At 30.5% G+C, this 23,135-nt stretch overlaps 1 protein-coding gene across 5 annotated transcripts in view; it reads left to right on the forward strand.

Moving 5' to 3' along the window:
• The first annotated feature begins 9,694 nt into the window (after positions 1-9,694).
• The window catches only part of LOC148303037 (uncharacterized), a 343,245-nt gene continuing 329,804 nt past the window's right edge, over positions 9,695-23,135 (forward strand). For 4 of the 5 annotated variants that reach the window (XR_015838539.1, XM_088270660.1, XM_088270658.1 and 1 more), the window contains exon 1: positions 9,701-11,361. Coding sequence is in view for 4 of the 5 variants with exons in the window: in XM_088270660.1 (XP_088126786.1) it covers positions 11,293-11,361 (69 nt within the window). In the remaining variant the exon portion in view is untranslated. Of the gene's footprint in view, positions 11,362-23,135 lie in introns of all 5 variants that reach the window. The other variant, XM_088270661.1, reaches the window with a different exon arrangement.

A 23,135-nucleotide genomic window follows, 5' to 3' on the forward strand; every position in this document is an offset into this window, starting at 1 on the left:
TTCACTCCTTTCAACATCAACGACGTCATATATTAAAAATCGCCAATTTTCAGTTGTGCATGTTTTTCGAATGCCCAAAAAATGTACTTTAACTGGCTTGATATTTATTTTTAATACATTTTATTATATTTTAAAACTTTGAAAACGATCTCCTGAAAAAATTCAAAGTTTTTTGATAAATGACGCTATTGAAAGGAGTGAGTCATGTCATAAACAGTTTTCTTTTATATATAATAGTTTTATAAATAAGCATTGAAATATGCCCTCAGCACACAAACACAGTGAGGGCACATTATTTTAGTTTGTAATTATTGTGTTTGATGAAATATATAAATGAACACAGAAGGCCTTTAAAAATCATAACTTCTTGGTTTACTTACCATCACGCCACTTTCCTATAGGGGTAAGCAGGGTGAATAGAACACCACACTACTTGTTATTTGCAAACAATTTTCACCACTTCCAGATTCATACAACTTGTCATACATAGCCGCCGATTGTTACGACTCCTGACCTGACCATGCCCAAGTATTTGGAAAACCTTATTATGCCACGTTTTCCGAGGTTTTTAAAATTTTCTTATTATTTTATATATTTAAAATTTTTATGTCAAAATTATTATGTAGATCTTTCGTTTTAAAGATGAATACTACTGTAAATTGTTAAACTCCCTTGAGGTGATATTTCACGAAAACGGCGGTATATTAATTAGCTATTTTTATTATACTAACCAGTACAATTTCAGGTATGCAACCCGAAGTACCGTATTCAATGCTGCTATATTACTTTTCTTTCATATTCCGTGTCTGTCTGCTGTGCTGGTCGAGGTTGTGGGCGTCTGTGTACCGGCCAACGGTCGGAACCGGATCTAGCTCAATAATTGAACTAAATACTAATCCCTTTCACTGCCTACACCGGGGTACTTCTAGAAAATTTGGTGATCGACTTACAATCTTGTATTATTTATATTGGCAGTGACAGGTATATTGAAAGCTTTTAAATGTAAATTTTAAAAGTAAAATCGGGATACAATTTTATATTGTTTCACATATTCAATAAATTTCGCAACTTAGTTCAAAAAACAAAAAGAAAAAATGCTTAGCAGGAGCAGATCTGTCAGGAAGCCTAAATGCTTCTGTATCAGATCTGGGCATGCGGTGGGACAGCTTTCAATATTTTTCTTTCACCCTAAACTCTGTCACTTTACTGGGTAGATTTGATACGGTGTCCTATGCACCAATAGTCAACTCGATCGTGATCATATGAAAGTAAATTGACCAATATCGCTCGCCAGATTCATGGATTTAAGACTGGAATATGTTTGTTGGGTAGCAGTGACGTAAGTGAAGGACATTACTGCTATATGGAGGAAAGGATAATAAATAGAAACTACGGTTAGAGCCCACGGGAGGTACACCAGTAATAATGGTTTGTGGATACGTTCTGATTTTTAACTGATCATATTATATAATTGTGCCAATTGATATAGTATAAGAATATGGAAACGATCAGATTTTATGGTTTCAATAAAGATTATAAAAGCAATTCGACCAAATGATTATTCTTATACACTTCTTAAACGGATAAGGAAAAGATAACAGCGCCATAAAAGACTTTATTGTCCAACTATTTTTACAGCCTCATTATCTCCGCCCGCCATGTTTGTCTAAATATAATAATATCATATCTGAGTTTTATTAAAACAGTCTTATCAGCGTTTCAATTAGCAAAGTTTTCTGACTTACCTACCCACTTCTACCAATCTACCACTAATTTCACCAACTAAATATCTCCGCAAGAATTTAAGCCCCGGTACTAACCGAGTCATGAGGTGGATCGACCGACTGTCGCGTTCATGAGAACAATTTACAAGTAAAATCTCCTTACCAAGCCTTAAATGCACTAAGGGGAGAAAGAGAGCGAAGAAAGTGTCTCAGTTTGTGAAAGTAGTATAAAGTTCTCAACTCGTTTCAAGTGGGCGTTCATGAAAGCACTCAAACTGAAATTTTATTATGCCTGAGTTTCTAAACTTGTTAATTTATATATTCGTTTTATGTCTATTCGTTTTCAGATAAAAATGAATTTATTTCGAAAACATTATTTTTTTATTAATAATACTAAAAATAAAACACTAGAGTTTTATATTTTAAACACGATTAATTTCGGAAGCTACAGATGCTTCCATAATGTAAGCAGTGAAAGCATCTATAGTTTCACTGCTTCCATGATGTAAGCAGTGAAAGCATCTATAGTTTCCGAAACTAGTCATAATAGAATATAAAAAACAAGTGTTTTATTGTTAATTTCATTTATTGACTCAGCACTTACTTTGTGGTAAACTCTATCCATTTTTATTTTAAGTTTTCAAATTATTTTTTGAAATCTATTAAGATTCGTGTTTCAATGCATTCCGCAATATTTTCACACACCGTACACGGTGAACTGTGTAATAAAATAAATAGAATATACGTTATTTAGAAAAACTTAAAGAAACATTCAATTTCTGATTCAAATGAGTTCAAAATACGACATTTTTTTTTTAAAGACGGGCTCAGACTTTGTATGTTGATATATCAAACAATAATATAAGAAAACCCTTATCCTTGTTATCTTGATCGTTTACACATGAAGGAAAAGTGATCAGGCCTCCGCTACCAGTCCATGGTAGTATTGAATAAATATTACAGTGAATAAATCACATATATTTATTTTACCCCCCCTTGGGAATCGAACCCGGGACCTCCAGAACGGTAGCCGAGCGTGCTGACCATTACACTACGGAGGCGGACATATCAAACAAAAGGTTATATTTTTTCATTGGCTGGAATAAGTAATTCATACGTAATATTCACTATTCTGCTATCTCAATACACATTTTCATCTGTGTTGGGATATCAATAAAAATCTTAATTTGAATAGCTCCAGTATTATTAAACAAACAATATGAATAGCTTCTCAGTTCACCGAATACAGCACATGCGAACAAAAATTTAGACACACTCTGAAATTTATTTTAAAAATTATATAATATATTACATAAATTTATTACAATATATAAACAAATTATGTTAATGTTTTTTTTTTTAATTTGAAAAAAACATTTTGTTATAAGACTTGAGACATATTTTTTTTTTATTATTAGATTAAAACCAATATTTTTAGACATATCTATGTAATGTCTGTTGTTTTTACAAGAATAATAGAAGTCTTATTTGAAAACGGTTTGAGAATCCTAGGAAGAGAATAACAAAACTTTTAGCCATTAAGAAACTAAGTCAATAAATATGATTTAGGTTTATCGACAAGAATTCCCCACACACAAGCGGCGTAATCGCTATCTCTACCTCCATATGACTGGATCATCTTTAATTTACACACCAACTTCACGAATTTCAGTGTTTAAAGTTTGCTGAAAACAACATAATACTTCGGCACTTATGTATTCGCTTAAAAACGTTCCCCACTTTTGTGAATTTCACGATTTTGAAGAAACTATTACATTCATCAAATATTTGTTATTTCACATCCTATAAATTTTAAGAAATACTCTCTTTACTTAACATAGATGAAGAAGAATATGTAAGTCTAAGTATTTACCGAGCTAACGATTAAAACTTGTATAAATATTCTATAATTGACACAATTCTTTATACGTAAGTTCTCGATAACATTTATGGTTGAGTTGAGTAAGATTTTAATTAGGATAGACCCTTATTCAAGATTCCTCCCGAAAGGATATGGAAGTTGAAGAACAATATGAAAGTCTAAAATATATAGGGTTTATGATCTGTCGTAGTCTGGTAAAAGTGATCCTTTTACACATGTGTTATATTTACCATTGTACCCATGATTGACAACCACACTATACATTTTTTTTGTAACTCATACATATATCATAAATCTCATGACGCTTTTTGTTTGAATTCACTGGAGTCATCGATAATAGGTTTAAGAAAGCTTTTATTTCGCAAAGACCCATTTATTAAGATTAATACAATATCTTAAATGGATAATTTTACATACTGGCAGACGCCGGAATACATGTGCTAAATTTTTCTTCAGCTTATAATTTGACCAGTAATTTAATTGACAAAAAAATTGGATGTGTCTTTTAGGAGTTATTTTTACATTTTGACAACTCAATATATAGATGAAGAAGAATATGGAAGTTAAGGTATTTACAGAGCATATGACCTGTTACAGGCTGGTTAAGTGATCACTTTACACTCGTAAAACAAAAAATAACTCGCAAGTGGAGAAACCCCGATTTGTGAACAAGGATTTGGACTGACCCAAAAATTTTGCGTATAATTATTGATATAAAAATATTTTAATTACATCTGGCTGTCAGAGAGTGATTTCGAGGGGTGAGCATATGTATGATGTGAGCATGCGCAATGTAGCCGGGGCTGGGAGTAGGTAATAGGGGTAGCTACTGACATATTTCCCTTTAAGCTTTAAAAGTATAAACCCGACCCCGCGAAATTGGTTTCATGATTTATTATGAAACTTTGAAATGAGTTCCTTACTAGATGTGTAAGATAGCTTTCAAAGTTTTTGCTAAATTGTAAAAATGTTAAGGAGGGAGTCAAAGCATTAAATTCCCACAAAAATATATAAGATGTTTTTTCTTTAAATAAACAATGTTGTTTGAATGAATTTTATGTTAAAACAAGGTAAAAATAATCTCATTAATTCATTCGGCAGTCAGTTGTTGTAGTATCACTATATTTTTAGTTTAAATTTTACTTGGTAAATACCATTATTTCTTGACACTTGTTTCGATGCATTCTGCATAATTTTCAAAGGAGTTTAGAACACTAATAATTTTAAAGTTCACAATAATTCTAAAAATTGTTGTTAAATGCATAGAAACACGTGTCATAAAGAGTTTTTTAAAAGTGGTATTTGCCAAGTGAAACTTAAATTTAAAGAGTTAAAAAAAAAAACTAATCGAAAGAGGAAAATTGTAATCAATTGACTGAAAAACAAATTCATTTTGTTTATTTTTTGGAGGGGTTTGACAAATGGATTATGAACTTTAATAACAATTATATAAAATATGATGACTTTAACTAGATGAGGGTTGTTAATAAGGGATATTATATTTTAAACAAAGACTTTTTTTACTAGATCTAATTTTAAAGACAATTGTGAAAACTCGCATTATATAATGTACAACGAAATTTCAAAATTGATTATCGATTCGAATTTATTTATTCAAGACTCGTTATGATTTCGTAACATGTAATGTCTTTAATCATTAGTTCATAATATGTTACTTAAACGAATATTCATATAAAACAGTATGTAAATCTAAGTATAATATGTTAATAATTTTAAATCTTTTAAACTTATTCAACGATTGCGACAAGTGTCTTTTACTTGTGATTGGCAAAATATATATTTTCTGAAAGATGTTTTTACCACAACGGCAACACTTTCTATTGAACATAACAACAACACACACAAAACTAAACATTGTTCATAGCGGACAGTGTGTTTCTTGACAGCTGCTTAAATATTGTATACTCAAATTATATACATTTTAAATTATTTTCTGTATTTAAACTTATTGTACAGAATATACATATATGTACGTTGGCGGGTTTATTGCCAAGAAATAATATCTTTCAACCAACCAAAAACAGACTGTACACGTGTTTACCATATCAGAAATGTTTGTTACATTTTTTCTTTCCTTTCCATTTAACCAGACTGATCTACAGCAATGCGTGGCAGAGTACAGCTAGAATATCTTTAAAATATTACTTCAAATTTAGTTTATCTTTAAAATTTTATGTCGTGCATAAATATGAATTTAAATTCACATTTAATGTTTTGGATAAAAATTACATTGGTACATCTGAGAATCTCGATATAACATATGTACATAAATCTGTTAAATACGACGTGAATGAATTTAAATTACGACTCGTGAATTAAAAAGACTCCACTCTTAAATGTCGTGTATTTACATATATAAATTGTATATTTAACGTTTATGAGCGAAAAAATCTAATTTACACAAGCGAAAATCTTTTAATCCAAATTGATTTGTCGTGTTAGTTAGATATGAAAAGAACGTAGTCTAACTTAAAACCAAGACAATACCAATTAAAAATAATTACAAAAAATAATCGTATTTATTTTGTATTTAAGTTTTGTACTGACATTTTTATAATAAAACAACAACAATAACATTACCAGTAGCTTTGCATTATTTCCTTATATCACCATTCGAACATCTATCATACATCGTTTTGTCGCATATTCATCTGAGAGATCGAAGTCTACTTTCATCTCTCTTTTGCCAACTCTATGCTTCACCGCCATACATTAGGATTGAAACCAGGACTTGATTGGCCACTGCCAGTTTAGCTTTCGCTGAAATATATACAAGTGGTATTGAATTTAAACATACATATGTACATGTTGGTAAATTCAGGAAAATATGTTGAAAATCACATATCGTCCTCATACAGGAGAAAATGACCAAGTGCATTTTTAACAAAAACGTGATTGACTATTTGACATCTTACTAGCTCAATGTTGAACTGGAAAAAATCCCAAAGCGATTTTAAACTTGGAAGTACAATATTTTTACTTTTTAAAAATGACTAACGGCGTTGATGACAAAAGTGTAAAAACGGTTAAATGGCCCTCCTGAACATTTTACGTTTTGTTAGTTGGTCACTTTCTCCCGTACGACTACTATATTTATAAATAAGTATTTTATTATACATTTGAATTATCAATTGAAATTCACTTGAACTCGTGAAAGGAAGGCGATCGACATACTAAATTCAAACCAAATAAGAAAATGGAGTGAATCAATAAGAGCTGCATACAATGTCGTCACAAGTATTCTCCGAACTAAACTCACGATATTCTCAAGGAAATTCTCCCACATAAAAGAAAGGGTCGCTTTATCTGCGCGGTAAGAAAATCATCCCTTTGCTCGTTGAAATGGCCCTTTTATAATACAGGTTTCGCGATAACCACTAAGAAAAGTAGGTATAATATAAAGCGCCAATGAAAGACCGATTCTCCCCCCTCTCCAACACCCTCCCCCCTCCCACAACTTGGTGAGAAGCCTGTTCAAATAGTATAAAATAACGTGAAAAATAAATTTCTACGCAGACATCCTCACAGGTAAAGAAAATTTTATTTCGTAATATATTTTTACAGTAGGGGAAAAATTATTGTTACATATTATATTATAAAATTGTATTACGAATCTGGTCTTTGTTGAAAAGTATTAAATGTGATTGAATTGTTTTTGAAAAACCATCTGGATGACCAAAAAACATTTATTACGAGTCTACAGTATACTTAAAAAAAAACTTAATTATAGACTGAGATAAGCATTATCGATAAAATTAAGATTGGTGTGTTGAGATGTTCTAGACATGTGAATTGAAAGAGTAAAGAAAGCCTAGTAGAACAAATTTATGATAAAAACTAGTTACTAACTGGAAATAATAGCGGAAGAAAACCGAGGAAAACTTGGCGTAATTAAGTGTTTCAAATACTATAAAAAAGTCAGGATAATCGGCGGGCATGTATGAGAAGATGCATGAATGTGGAAGAGGCGAAGATTGTTTGTTTACAGGTTAATGATTTGTGATTCATTTATACATACATATTTTTCATCATACATTGTAATTATAACTCTTCAACTCTTTATATATAAATATATATATATATATATATATATATATATATATATATATATATATATATATATATATATATATATATATATATATATATATATATATATATATATATATATATATATATATATATATATATATATATATATATATATATATATATATATATATATACCATTTTGATAATGAAATACACTTTATTTTAATAAAATATTGATTTACTATAGTTTTTTTAAATTGGCGTAAGAAATGTAATATTTCTATGTATTTCGTATTTTTAGTCCTTTTAAATACAATACAAGACATTATCCCAGGTTTTTATTTTAATCAAGCAACCTATCCACTTACAGATACTTTGTCATTCGCAACCTTTTTAATAAGGAAAAGACGTGTCTAGATGAGTTTTTAATTCCAGTTCGATTGAACGATACCTTTTTACTCTGCGTCGCGTTGCTTTCCTTCATTGTGGCGGATTCAGGATGGAAAATAAAATAAAATACAGATTGGAACCGGCGCGGGACGGACGGATTCGCACTGGATCTGCGCACCGTGCTCGTATTAAATGTTGGGCGGAAAATTTTAGGTCAACTTCAATTGAAAACTACAGAACGTTTTTTCAAACAACGTGAAATCCCATGAAAATATCAAAATATAGTTTGATTAAGAAATAAAATAGTTTAAAACTAAGCTAACTAAAAAAAGGTTGAAAATGCCATCACAAGGCGAAAAATTTAGGGACTTTGAAAGCATTACTAATAATTTTTATCTTTGATCGCGAAAAATTTGCGTGATCGATTGAATACTGACAAAAGATTTTAAAATAAAAACAAATGTTTTTACATGCTTTGGTGTGAATATTAATTATCTCATAGTTTCGGAGAGACTATGAGATAGATTCTTATAGTTATCTCATCATTATCTCATAGTATACTGGACTTCGGAATGTGGTGTGAGCTTTTAAACATACCCGCCAATTATTTCAACTCCTGACCTGATAACTTTCATATTCTCAATATTATTAATATTTAAAGCATTTACTTTGTGGTTAGTCATTTTTACTTATTTATTTTTTTACAAAAATGTTAATAAAATCAGTATATAACCACTCACCGTGGTTATATGAGTGGTTATATACTAATTTTATTAACATTTTTGTAAAAAAAAAAAATAAGTGATAACTTTCAAGTAAATGAAAACATTATCATGCCAAATTTTTCTAAGATTTTCTCTGCTACTTTTTCCTACCACACTCGCTTCGTAAATCTCTTTTACTGTTTTTTCTTCACTCATTCGATCACATGCTCGAACCACCTTAACACAACTTTCTTATTTTCATTGATAATACTTATCTTAGCATTGCTTTCATTCCTTCAATAACCATTCGAACATCTGTCATATATCCTTTTAAGTGATTAAGGAAACATTTGTTTTTATACCACTTGAGTTTATTAATGACTACTAGTTTCGGAAGCTAAACTTCCATCGTCAGGTCTGAATTATAACTATTACAGTTATTATTAAGACCTGACAATGGAAGTTTAGCTTCCGAAACTAGTAGTCATTAATAAACTCAAGTTGTATAAAAACAAGTGTTTCCTTGATCATTTAAACATGTCTTATTACAAAGTAAATGCCGAAACAATACTTAAAATATCCTTTTAAGTGAGTTTAGTCTAAGCTTATAAATGTAATTACTGTTTTAACTTTGACTCAGTCGAGAATTAAACCTCATACATAGTCAAAGATGCTTATCACAACTATAACGAAGCGGATAAGTATGTATATGTGTTTTTCACATAAATTTATATTATTATTTTAAAACGTATATATTAAATTGATATTGTATAAAATGTGTTTCTACAAGTAGGTACTCCACTTGCCCCTCCCTCAGAAAAAACGTTCCATTTTCGAATTGCGTCACATTTTCCGCGCCATTTTCGCGAGCCCGAATTGGCGGGCTTTTCCGCTTGATAACGGGCCGGGCGGGGGGCGGGGGGCGGGGGCGCCCGGCCGTCATTCCGCCGCGGGCCGCGCGATGGGCAACACCTCCGCTGCATAGCCTCACTGCCGCGAACCTAACCTCAAAGTACCAAAACAAACGGACCGGTGCATGGCGCGAGAGATGTTGCGACTCCGAATCCCGCTCGCAGCTCGCTGATTGGTTCCGAATTCAAAAGTTATGGCATGCTTAACCCCGACAAAAAGTTTTCAATTCGAAATTCCCTCCAAATTCCAAATTTAAAAAAAATATATAAAATTTCGAAAATATCTTCTAAATTTGAAAACATTTAAATAAACAATTTCAGAGTGTTCCTTATTCAAATTTATGACAGCTGTCAAAAAACAATTAAAAGATGCATGTACCGTGTAATTTCTATATTGAGACATAAAATAAACAGGTTTATTAAATAACTTTAAACGTTCGTATATTAATTAAAATTAAAATATTTTAATTGCATATTAATATTAATGAATAGTGGATGATTAACAAAAGTAATTAAATCGTTTCAATTCACTTATTAAGAAGTTTAAAAATAATACGTGTTTATGATATAAATCAGAAAATTAATGAATAATTTTAATTACTTAAAATATTTACTAAAGTAAATTAAAATCTAGTAATTGGTTGTTAATTTATAATATTAAAATTTAAGTAATTTTGAGTCTTATATACGTTGGCGTAAGGTTCGTTGTGCGCATGATCCACTTGCGACCTTTTGTTTCCGTTCAATCGGTCATAGTCTGTTTCACATGGATACAAGAAAGAAATACATAGTCATTTGTTGAATAGATTGGATCTAATGTGAAAAATTACAATTGCTTTTCAAATAAAAATGCTAAAAAACGTTTGTGAATGGAGCACGAATCGATTGTTTGTTGCAACAATAATTTTCAAAAAGCTGAAATATTGAAATGATTGTTGCAAATTCACAACGTTGGCGTTGTTAAACATTCAAGTGTGAGAACTGACGCAAAAAAACGTGTATTTAGTCATCGTCACCAAAATTTCTCTGCGGGAAAAAATATGTAAAAAAAAAAACAACAGTGATTGACATTTACGAATTGGATACGTTTAAGACATTACTATATTTAAGAAAGTGCTTTATATGCACATTATAATAAATTATTAATCTGTGCTTTGTGAATTACAGTATCAACGTTCTCCATAGAGCCATCAATCATCGTCAATTTGACAGGGCTGTGCGTGTGAGCCGAGAAAAATTAAGTGATTTCAAATTTAAATATTCTGTGACCTTGTAATGACTTCCGCGTTTGGAAAATTGTGAAAAAAACATCGTACGATTTTAAAGTCGTCAAGGTGAAAATCGCGCTTTGTATGAATTATTTAAGTAACTAAATAAATATTTACTGTGCAAATATAGTGTCGCATTTCAGTGGCTGATTTGGCATGCACGTGACATTGGTGTGACCTCTGCAGGAAGTGTGATAAACGAAAGATAAAATAATATAAATTAATCGATTCATGGATGTTGGAATATTGAATAGATTGTTTGATAAGGGTCGCGTTCGTTTTGAGAATCTGGTGCTCTGCCCTCGATCGCTTTGAGTATAAATATTACGAACTGTTTAACCCTACAGTGCCCAATAGATTATGGAGGCAAACAGCAACCCTGGTACCGATGTTGACGTATACAGAATGTTCGACCAGTATTTATACAAGGTAAGAATCCACCTTAACCCTTATTATTATTCAATTGGTTTTTCATATGTTTTCTTTTTTACATTTTTTTTACAATGCATTTTTATTTCTAACGTATGGAAGTTAAGCATGGAATTAGCAAAATAAGGATCTAAGCAGACTGCATGCAGTCTAAATGCAATCTCTCAGACAGATGAGCGGCAAAACGATTTATAATAGATGTTCGAATGGTGATATAAGGAAATAGTGCAAGTCTGAGCTAAGCATTATAGATATAATTAAGAAAGGTGTAATGTGACGCTTTGGGCATGTGAATCAAATGAATGAAGTAAGAACATCAAAATAAACTTATGAGGCGAATGTTGTTGGAAATATAATCAGAGAAAGACAGAGGAAAATTTGGCCTGATCAAGTATTTAAAATACTTGAATGTGGTCAGGTTAGGAGTTGGAATAATCGACGGTGTGTATGAAGAGATGCATGAATGTAGACGAGGTACAGATTGTTTTCAAATACTGATTGGTGTGGCGTTCTATTATCTCTGCCTACCCTTTCGAGAAGCACCATGATGGTTTGTTAGTTATTTGTTTTTTTATAACTTTTCACGACAAACCTAATATTACAAACGAAATTTCTAAATCAATGCATAATGAGGTTCCAGAAAGAACTCAAAGAATAGATTAAAGTGTTTTCAGATGATTCTGGAAGGTCAACGGAGGTGCCGTATTTTCATGTAGCGAGGTAATTCATTCCAGAGTCTGGCCGCTTAGACAGAAAATGAATTACCGAAGAATGATGTGTTATGTCGAAAAATGGAAAGTGTTCATTTTCTGAGAAAAGCGAAGCTGTAGATAATGATCATAAAGGTACACAAAAATCTCAACAAGATATTTTGGTGCATTGGGGTTGTATAGAACATAGTGAGAAAGGTTGTAAGTTTATACGCTGATTGAACGAACCCGTTTTATTTAGTTCAGTTTAGACATGTCGCTCAATCCTTTCAAGAACGTCACAAATAAAAAATCGACAATTTTCAGTTGTGCATGTTTTCGGAATACCCAGAAAATATACCATATACCAGCAAAAGAGGCATATTTTTAACCTAATATTTACCCGCTGCAGGGCAGAAAGTGTTGTTTTTGCATTTGGAAGAAAAGGTATTGTTTAATTTTTTTTTTTAAATATACTAAATATTTTTCAAATGGAGAAAAAAACCTTCAGGTTTTACATAAAAAGATCTGTTGCACAGTAAAAAGTTCAATAAATGGCTTGATATTTATTTTTAATACATTGTATTTTATTTTTAAACTTTAAAAACGTTCTCCTGAAAAATTAACTTTTTTGATTTACGACGTTGCTGAAAGGAGTGAGCGATGTGGTTTCTTTAATCATAGATGTACATATGTGGCTTTATTTAAGCTCAATTTTAGTTTGAAAATCTCATTTTGTCAACATGAAATGAAATGCTGAAATATACAATATAAAATTCAATCAACTTTGCTATCTTATCTATGCGTTTGTATAATATGTAGATATATTTTTGTATAATATGTAGTGTTGATTTATGCCAACACTATCCACATTTTTTCCCTTGTTCCCTTCGATGTTTCCATAGTTAATAAATTATAATCCTAGCTACTTTAAAACTAGCTAACTTACTAACCATCACGCTCCACGCAGGGGTAGGCAGAGAGAAAAGAATGCCACACTACTCTGTCTTTGCAAACATTCATGCATCTCCGCATACATACCCGCCGATTATTCCAACTTCTGACCGGACAGCTTTCAAAATTTAACATATTTGATAGTGCCTAGTTTTTTTTCGGTTTATCTCTGCTCCTATTTCCAAATATATTTGTCGGGTAAAGTTGTTTACTGTTCTTTCTTGACGCATTCGAATCACATGCCCAAACCGTCTCAACACACCTTTCTTAATTTTATCGATTATGCTTATCTCAGCCTTGCATTATATCACCATTCGAACATCTATCACACATCGTTTTGTTACACATTCGTCTGAGGGATCGCATTTCAACTATATTCTACATTTTTAAAGATAATTTATGAATAACATATTAATCATATTATTTGTAATTAGAATCGCATAAGCGATTTTGCTCAATGGTATTTCTTTATTTTCTCTGTCATGAACGGTAATACATGAGTGCTTTTACATAACGACGCTATTGCACTATACGGTGTGAACATAGTACCACCAGAGCCAACTGTTGCCAGCTTGTACCCAGCATCGAGAAAAGTGCTCTGTGCACGATATTGGAATAAACGCCTTCGTCGTTCGATCGGCAAACGTTCGTCTTCGTTCATGAACTTCCGAAAATTTGTAGCAAGCCTGTGTGTGAGTTCATTTAAATTGAATGACACATTATCAACGTAGTTCGATGAAAAACTAATAATATATATATTTTTTAAATAAATTCTGTTACGTTCACGCATGTTTAATTTTTACATAATATTATAACAAATAAACTTTTTTTTCAAATCAGTAAAAAACGTAATAAATCATATTTTAAATTGCTATCTCAACACAATTGAAGAAGATAACATTTAGTTGATATCAAAAAGTAAAATCTGGGTAAATACTTATATGCATAGACCTTGGTCTATGATCTATCCTTGTCCAGTTTGACACTCTGATTATTTCATTCCCATTCTACATCATCATTTATCTATCCACTCGAAGTTATATATATGCTTCATGTGCTAAGTTGACATAAGTAGCTGATATTCAAGAAGACTAAACATAGTACTCGGGATAGAACGACACGATGTAACTACTTGGGGCGGACTCGTAGTAGCAAAACTCATTGTTTTCTGTCAATGGCAAATATTTTATTAGTTATAAACATTTAATTATCCAGAAATAAAAAATTAAGATTCATTAAAATTTTTGTCAAATCCAGAAGAAATTTTTAAAAAAATCGTTTTTGTCAGTATTTTTAAATATTTAGTTGGTTAGTCAGGATTAAAATAGGTCAATTATCCAATCATGTAAGAAATGTTTCCATTTTAGCTGCTTTTATTATATTTATTGACTATTGGTTGAAATTCCTTTGATATTTTTTTCTCATTTCTTAACCCACAATATAACATCTGTGTATTTGAATCAAACGCTTTCCATAGATAAGTGATGTTTACTTTAATCGGAGAATTGCCCGAGTTACATATTTTTATTCGATTCGAATTGATATTATATTGACGTAACTTCGCTATCTAACATTCGATTGGCGAACGATTGACGAAAGAATTCGTACAATACCAGCTATGTTCAGTGCTCTGCACGTCCCATCCTAATTGGTGACTAATGGCTGGTAATAAATCTTAATTCCAGCAACTTTTTCGTCTATTCAAACCATGATTGTTTTCAATTAGTGTTGATCACTATTCAAATACAAGTACTCGTTTTGATTGGTGTTAATCATATTCTCCCGTTACTTTATATTCAACTTTTATTTGGACCATATTTCAACATTTTTTTGGACGATAATTCATAATTTTGAAATTCGTCTCAGACGTCCAAAATAAAGGCACAATGGAATAAACTCATTTTAAAATTGTGAGCCAATTATTGTGGTGTAAAATCGGATCATTAAGGTATTAGAGTGAAACCTTGCTATTCGTTCCATGAGGCTGTTCAAATTGCGAGCAGTACTTATCGCGAAACAATTTTTCCCAAACAGGTTGGGTTAACCCACTCCCAACAACCATTAAAGAAAATATTCACAATTTATTATTGTTTATTTTACCAGACATTAGATTGTTCACCCTACGGATGAGATACCAATATTATAGGTGTCTCAGTTTGGGATGAAACTCTATCTTTTTTTTACATGAAAGTCTGAAGTTTTTTACATGAACAGAAGCCTCACTATCCCGGGGCTTACGACCTAGTATTTGGTTTACCATTCTGCTAATTATTTAACATCATATTATTGTGGCGCCTCAGTTGAGAAATTTGTGAATTATTGTGTGTATATATATATATATATATATATATATATATATATATATATATATATATATATATATATATATATATATATATATATATATATAGGTACATCCAAAGCTGTGGTACTCGCACGTAAAAAGGATCTAAGACCATCGAATGTGTACAAGTTCCTAAAATTAATGCAATACTATGTTTAATAATTAGCAGAATAGTGAAAGTTACACAGGTGTACAAAATAGTTCCTATAGTCGGCCAAATAACAAGTCGTAAGCCCTGGGATGCTGAGACTACCATCTTTTTTCATATTTCATATAGAATACGAAAGATCTTTCATCTCAAGTTAATAATAAAACCCTTATCCGCACCCCTATGGTGCATAGGGCACTGCGTCATATAAACGCAGTGTTATCTTGATCGTTTACACGTGAAGGAAAGGTGATTAGCCCTCCGCTTCAGGCACCAGTCCAGGGCAATATTGAATAAATATGACAGTGAAAAAATCACTAATATTTATTTTACCCCCCTTGGGAATCGAACCCGGGACCTCCAGAACGGTAGCCGAGCGTGCTGACCATTACACTACGGAGGCGGACAAGTTAACACTATAAAATATTTTTAGAAATAAACATTGAGCATAAAAGTATACGTAAATAACTGGGCCATGTTCTTTTAATGAACCTTGCTTTAAACGCATTTAATTTTATAAAAGTCTTTATAAATAACTGGGCCATGTTCTTTTAATGAACCTTGCTTTAAACGCATTTAATTTTATAAAAGTCTTTATATTCAATTCAAAATAATGCAATTTCAAAAATATTGTAGGCAAAAAGCCATTTAGATCTTTACGTATAACCATATGCCTTATATATTTGAAATACGCCTTATAAATATAAGATTAACGATATGCAATTAGTACATGTAAAATTATGTTTATTACTTATTATATTCTAATATAAATGATTCAAGAAAAATTTATGAAAAAATTAGTCAAAAGGAATATAAAAAGAGATTTGTATAAAAACGAATGGTACGATATTGGTTTACGATTATATCAAGGTACATGGAGTAAATTATCTAAAAATAAATTCATATGACCCATATTCGCTGGCAATGTGTTTCAGTCAAACTGAGGCATATCATGTAATGTATCATTTAGAAGGTTAATTTAAGGTTTATATTTAAAGTTCTGGAAAATATCATAGCTATTTCTGTACATTTTCGTAAGGTAAAAAATCATTCTATCAAATAACGCTAAAATGCTCGTATTTATTAACCAAGTCCTCCTGAAAAAATCAAACACCTCTAGAAAATTAGCGATATCCATATATCCAAATGTAATTTTCAGAAGGTATTCTAAATTCGAAATGATGCTTGATTTGAACTTTATATTAGGCACTTAATATTTCTATGTAAATAGGAGTATATTTTGAAATGGTTTCAGACTTGATTCATGAAATAATCATAATTAATACATACGAGTAGCTACTTGCGAAAGCTGTAGATACGTGACATTAGGAAAATAGGTTTTAATAAAGCATTAAAAATATTTTGTTGAAAATTCACGTATGAAGGTAGGTAGGTATTTATTTAACGTCAATGAATTGGGTAACTCTCTGGGTGAGTTCGGATAAAATCCGCTAGGTTCGCAAGTATGCGAACTTGACAACATTGCAAACTTGAGTTGTAGTAACAACTCAAGTTTGCAAAAATGTGTTCGAAATCAAATTCTTGGCCGTTCCTAATCCCTTGACCATTTTATTAACTTATGTTATTAGAATATACAACATACGGTAATAGAATTTTCATATCAAATATATGTTACAACGCTTAACACTGTTAACTTAATAGTTAAGATCTGTTGTTGTTATATGACGAAACGTCATGGGATGAAAAAATTGTAAAGATCGCATACTAAAATTTTAATAAAATAATATAAATAATAAGCTGTAAATTGGAGTGTTATCTCCTATCGAAGGTAACTTTGCAATGTTGTGTTGTGTAATTTTCATATCATGCAGTGTGGATCGTCCTTAAATATTTTTATATTTTTTGTAAGATCAAACTTTTAACGAATTGTGAATTTGGGTATTTCTTTATAAGAGGGTGTGAAATATTATATTGTAAAAGAGATTTAATTAATCGTATTGATTTTACGTCGAGTATAATAACGATCCTGCAAAAGTAGAATTAAATTAAACAAATAATAAAAATAAATTACGATTGTAAAGAAAATGAAGGCACTTTGTACGTTGGGCCGTATTTAAAAATAAATACATCAACGTCTGCGTATAATACATCACGAGCATTAAATAAATTCCTTTATATTTATATATACAGACTTTCATTATTCATGATCTTAAACAAAAAATATCATTATATTTCATTTTAAAGGAACTGGAATAATCATTATGTCATTAGCATTACTTTGTGCCTATACTGTATAAACAAGTCAGATTGAAAAATGCATTTTGTAGCCAGATCCGACACACTGTAGCCGTCTCCCTCGCTCTCGTGGGCTCTGGTGCGGGTTTGGAAGGAGATGGACGAATTGGTTTTAAGGGGTGGAGTAACATAAATAACACGGTCGGGTAAAAATTTAATGATGGCTATTATGAAGCAAGAGTTTAGAGCAACGAACTCTTCTGTTGGTCGACCTTGGAAATACTGGTTTTTAAGGAAGATGTAAAAGTGCTGACGAAGCGAGAGGTGTACCGAGACAATTCAATTTAATAGATAATACAAAAAAATCATCATTTTATGACATGTAACAAAATAACAAAAATATTTTTTTCTACTTTTAATTTATTTGACTACTGACCAGGTTTCGTTATTATATACATTATCAGACTTGTAGGAGATTAAACAAAATTATATGATAGCTACACAACACGGCTGTCCAAACTTAAAACACAGTAAGGGAAGGGACATTTTTTTGAAGTACCTACGTTTTTTTTGCATTTTTGGACTAAGTAGAATCTTCTTAGTCCAAAAATGCAAAAAAATGAATTACAAAAAAAACGTCCCCTACTGTGACATTTTTTTTGAGTTTGGATAGCCGAACAATGCAGGGGTTGAAAACCATGATATTATTTAATTTTTCTGACAAAATTATTTTTAAGTACCTAGTGTATTTTAAAAACAATTATGTACATGCAAGTGGAATTAAGGGTTTCAAGTAGGATTATGCCTTTTTATGTATGTAATATACAATTTTGTCTAACCTCTCACCATTCTGATGATATCGCTAACACCGAAACCCGGCCACCTGTAAAATAAAATGAAAGTGGAAAAAACTACATACTGTTGTTTTGTTATATAAAATGCAGTTCCACCAAGAAATGTCAGAGTAAAGTAAAGTAAAATAAAATAAAATGAAAACGGTTTTTGGTTTTAAAATATTTTAGATGAATACAATAATCGCTGCGTTAAAAAATAACTGCATTATAAATATTTAAAATAAAATTTTAAAAAATTCAGGCAATCTAGATATATACAATAAAAATAGTGTTATTTTCTATTGCGACATGATAAAAAAAATCACATGCACACCACATTCAGATTTAAATAAATACGTTCACTTGAAAATGTTTAGTATTTAAATACTTAAAAGAAATAAAATTGAATAAAATCATTCTTGAAATATATCACCAGCTAATATTATCAGAGAATCCTATTTTTCATATAATTTTTTTGACATCTTACCAAAGCTGAAGAAGAATATGGAAGTCTGGGAATTTACGGGCTGACGACCGACATACCAGACTTCCATATTCTTCTTCATCTTTGATGAGATGTCAAAAAAATATGAAAAATAACTCCTATAATTGGAGATAATCCAGATTTGTGAGGAAGTATTTGGACACACTCAAAATGTTGGAAATCTTATTTATTTCAACCAAAAAATAACACCGCTTTTTCAACAACAAAAAATATATTTGAATATTATTTTATCTCTTTTAAATCACAATTCGTATCGTCAGCAGTCACTTGTGGCTGTGCCGAGTATATTATTGGTTCGTGTAAAGATTTAAATTGAACGAGAAGTTCCGAGTGCAGCCGCCGCGGCGCTGCAGTGGGATAATGTAGTTCTAAGTAAATTCAAACAAAAAGATTCCAATTTGAATATCTGAATTTGATAGATATGAGAGATTTTGTCCTCACACCGCACTACCGTGTACTCATTTGAATTCCCTTTTCTGAATGTTCTCGCGTGAGTCGTGATATGGAAGGACGTAAAATATTCAAATTGCTCCTAGATAAGGAAACCGTATTAAGAATGTTCACCATATTGGAATTGTTTATTTCTAGTTACATACACATGAATATATAAAATACGACACATCCAAACCATTTCCATATATAATTTTAAGATAATCACGAAAAAATTTTTCTGTTTTAAAATTCAAGACAGTTACGATAACTGAAAAATGTACTCATGCAAAATCATTAAATATGTTTGCTTAGAATTTCAAAAAGTTTTTTTGAGCATTTTCATAAAATGCTCAAAAGCATTTTAAATTGGGACATGTGACTTTTTAAAAGTATGATATAAATTTATTGCCTTTTTATACTTAAACTAAAACTAAAAAAGACTAATTAACTCACCATGAAGCCTCTTCCCGCAGGGGTAGTCAGAGAGAATAGAGCGCCACGCCAATCAGTCATTACAAACAACCTTCGCCTCTTCCACATTCATGCATCTCCTCATACCAAAATACCCCAAAGCATTTGAAATAGGTACTTGATCATTTTTCTTTTATTTATTTATTTTTTGATCGGTTTTTTTGTTTGATCGGTTTTCCTCGGCTTCCTCGGCTTCCTCTGCTTCTTTTATCAATTACATTCATCCTGTAAATTTTTATACTTACACTGGTTTTATTTCAAAATTGTGACCGAAATAGATTTTTGGTGATCTTTTTAGGTATTTGACGAATTTTGAAATATATAACGTATAACAAAGTTGATTAAAATTGACCAGTAACGGAGAGCAATGACTGCTGTTGATTGGTCGAAAATAAACATATATATATGTCACAATTTAAATCTTACTTTATACCGGAATTGTTAAGATATATTTTTCACATTTTAACATACTACAAATTTATATAAATATTTAACATTCGATGTTGAATAATCATGAAATGTTTATTTGGTACTAAACGTCGCATACAATATAAAAAGATTTTATCGACAAAGAACATTACATTCGAGAAGAAAGAAAATCATTTATTTAAAGTTCTGTGTCGAATATTTGTTGAAGTGAACGAACCGGAGAAACACGTTTTTATTTATTTTTGAGTACCAGCTCAAATACCAAGTTTCACTTAAAGTTTTTGGCTGTTGAAATATAAATAATATCTTGTGTTCTGCCCTCATTTTGGCCCTTAAATTAGATTTCAAAGAATATAAAAAAAATATGCATTAAATTATTTTTTAATGAAATTCAAAACACAACTTTTCACTACATATTACATTTCTATAATCTAAATTCAAAATTTCACTTAAGGTGATCTTCTCAACGAAGAAACGAAGCATCTCTCATTTTTTATTATTTTTTTATTATCTACATATAATATATGTACAAATATTGATATATAATCCGTAGGGTGAACAATTCAAGGTCTGATAGAAAATAGAAAATGCTTCAGGTACCAGTCCAGGGTAATATTGAGTAGATGTTAGAGAGAAAAATCGCTTACATTTATTTTGTCTCCTTTGAGAATCGAACCTAAGACATCCAGCACGGTAGCAAATAAATGTATTCATTAAACATATTAATATTTGACCTTCAAGAATATCATACAAAAAATCTAGTTCGATTCCATCCCTCATATATATGAATATATATATACATATATATATATATATATATATATATATATATATATATATATATATATATATATATATATATATATATATATATATATATATATATATATATATATATATATATATATATATATATATATATATATATATATATATATATATATATATATATATATATATATATATATATATATATATATATATATATATATATATATATATATATATATATATATATATATATATATATATATATATATATATATATATATATATGGGGGATGGAATCGAACTAGATTTTTTGTATGATATTCTTGAAGGTCAAATATTAATATGTTTAATGAATACATGAATGTATGTATACATATGTATTTCAATTTCTATAAAACTACCAATATTATGTACATTTAGTATTTGCCTCAAATCAATTAAGAGGCAACCCATCGCATTGCTGTTCAAGAAATTTCCATAGATAATAAAAATAAATCATGTGCCTTCTCTGTGCTTTTCTCGTGTTCTTCATCTTCAAAATAATTCACTTTCATGATAAATTTTAAGATTTATTCTCAAAGAATAAAATTTAAATTAGTTTTACGATATCTTTCTAAAGAGCTTCATAGAAACTAAAATAATTGAATTAATGTTACGTCAAGTTAAAAACAGGGAGCTTTTGTAAAAGTAATTATTTTTGACCTTTACAGAGTTTAGATAAATAACTTTCAAATAATAAAGTCATAACTTTGAAAAAACGTATTTCAAAACAAATTACGAGCGATGATATTATGAAATATTAACTGTTCGCTATTAAAACTATTAAACTAAGAATAACACAACTTACTAAAAACCTTTATTTTATGTGTACCTACATACCAATAACTTGTACATATTTCATTTGCTAGTTCTACTGACTCTTTTCCGCAACCAATGGTGCATAGGGCACTGTAGCAAATTGATGAAATGTTAATATTTGATCGTTTATTGTATTAAAGCAAGGTGATCAGTCCAGTTCTTCAGGTACCAATCCAGGGTAATATAATAGGCAGAGATAATACAACACCACACAAACATTCTTCTACATTTATGCATCTCCTTAAACATACCCGCCGATTATTTCAACTACTGACTGAAGGATTTGACATACCTAATCGTGCCAAGTTTTCCTCGGTCTTCCTTTGCTCCCTTTTCCAACTAACTACATTCGCCTCATAAATTAGTTTTATCGTTCTTTTCTCACTCATGAGTTCAAGATATCCGAACCATCGTAACACACCTTTCTTTATATTATCGATAATGCTTTTCTTAGCTATGCATTATTTCCTTATTTCCCCATTCGAACATGTATTATATATCTTTTTTATGATACAACTTTTGAGATCCGTTATATCGAGGTTCCACTGCATACTCTGAACTGAACAGTTAGTTATACATAGTAGAACATTACACCTCATTACTATGAAAGGTATATGGAACCTAAAACATAATTTCGCGGAATGTAAATGCAGTCGCGAAGAGAGTTACTCATTCGTCTGTTTTCATTTTATTGCTCGTTCAAGAAATGGGTAAAGTTCGGTAAAACATTTCTAATTAGTCTCCTCTTACAAATTCTCCTCCAAACTTGCAAAGATGAACGAAGTTTTGTAATCTCGTTATAAAAATATCCTAGTCGAGAATTTGAATTTATTAAAGAAGTTATTTTGTGATTTTTGCGAAAGTTTTATTAAATTTCTTTCTGCGTATCTGAGACGAGGATTGTACATTAATATACAATTTAATTTCTTTTTTCCTTTCTGTAAGGTAATGAAGTTATGTTCTTATTAAAAACTTATATTTCTTCTGCGTTATTAAAATTGCTTAGCATTACTTACTCGTTTATTAGATTCAAAATGTAATGCTTATATTAAACTGGAGGATTTTAATGGAAAATTACCGTAAACTGGAGACTTTACCGTCAAAAAATATTATGAGTTTTTGTTCCTCATATTCAATCGTTATA

The sequence above is a fragment of the Brachycentrus maculatus genome, unplaced genomic scaffold (genome assembly GCF_059751285.1).
Source record: "Brachycentrus maculatus isolate JH-2025_06_01 unplaced genomic scaffold, ASM5975128v1 h1tg000388l, whole genome shotgun sequence".
Classification (NCBI taxonomy): Eukaryota; Metazoa; Arthropoda; class Insecta; order Trichoptera; family Brachycentridae; genus Brachycentrus; species Brachycentrus maculatus.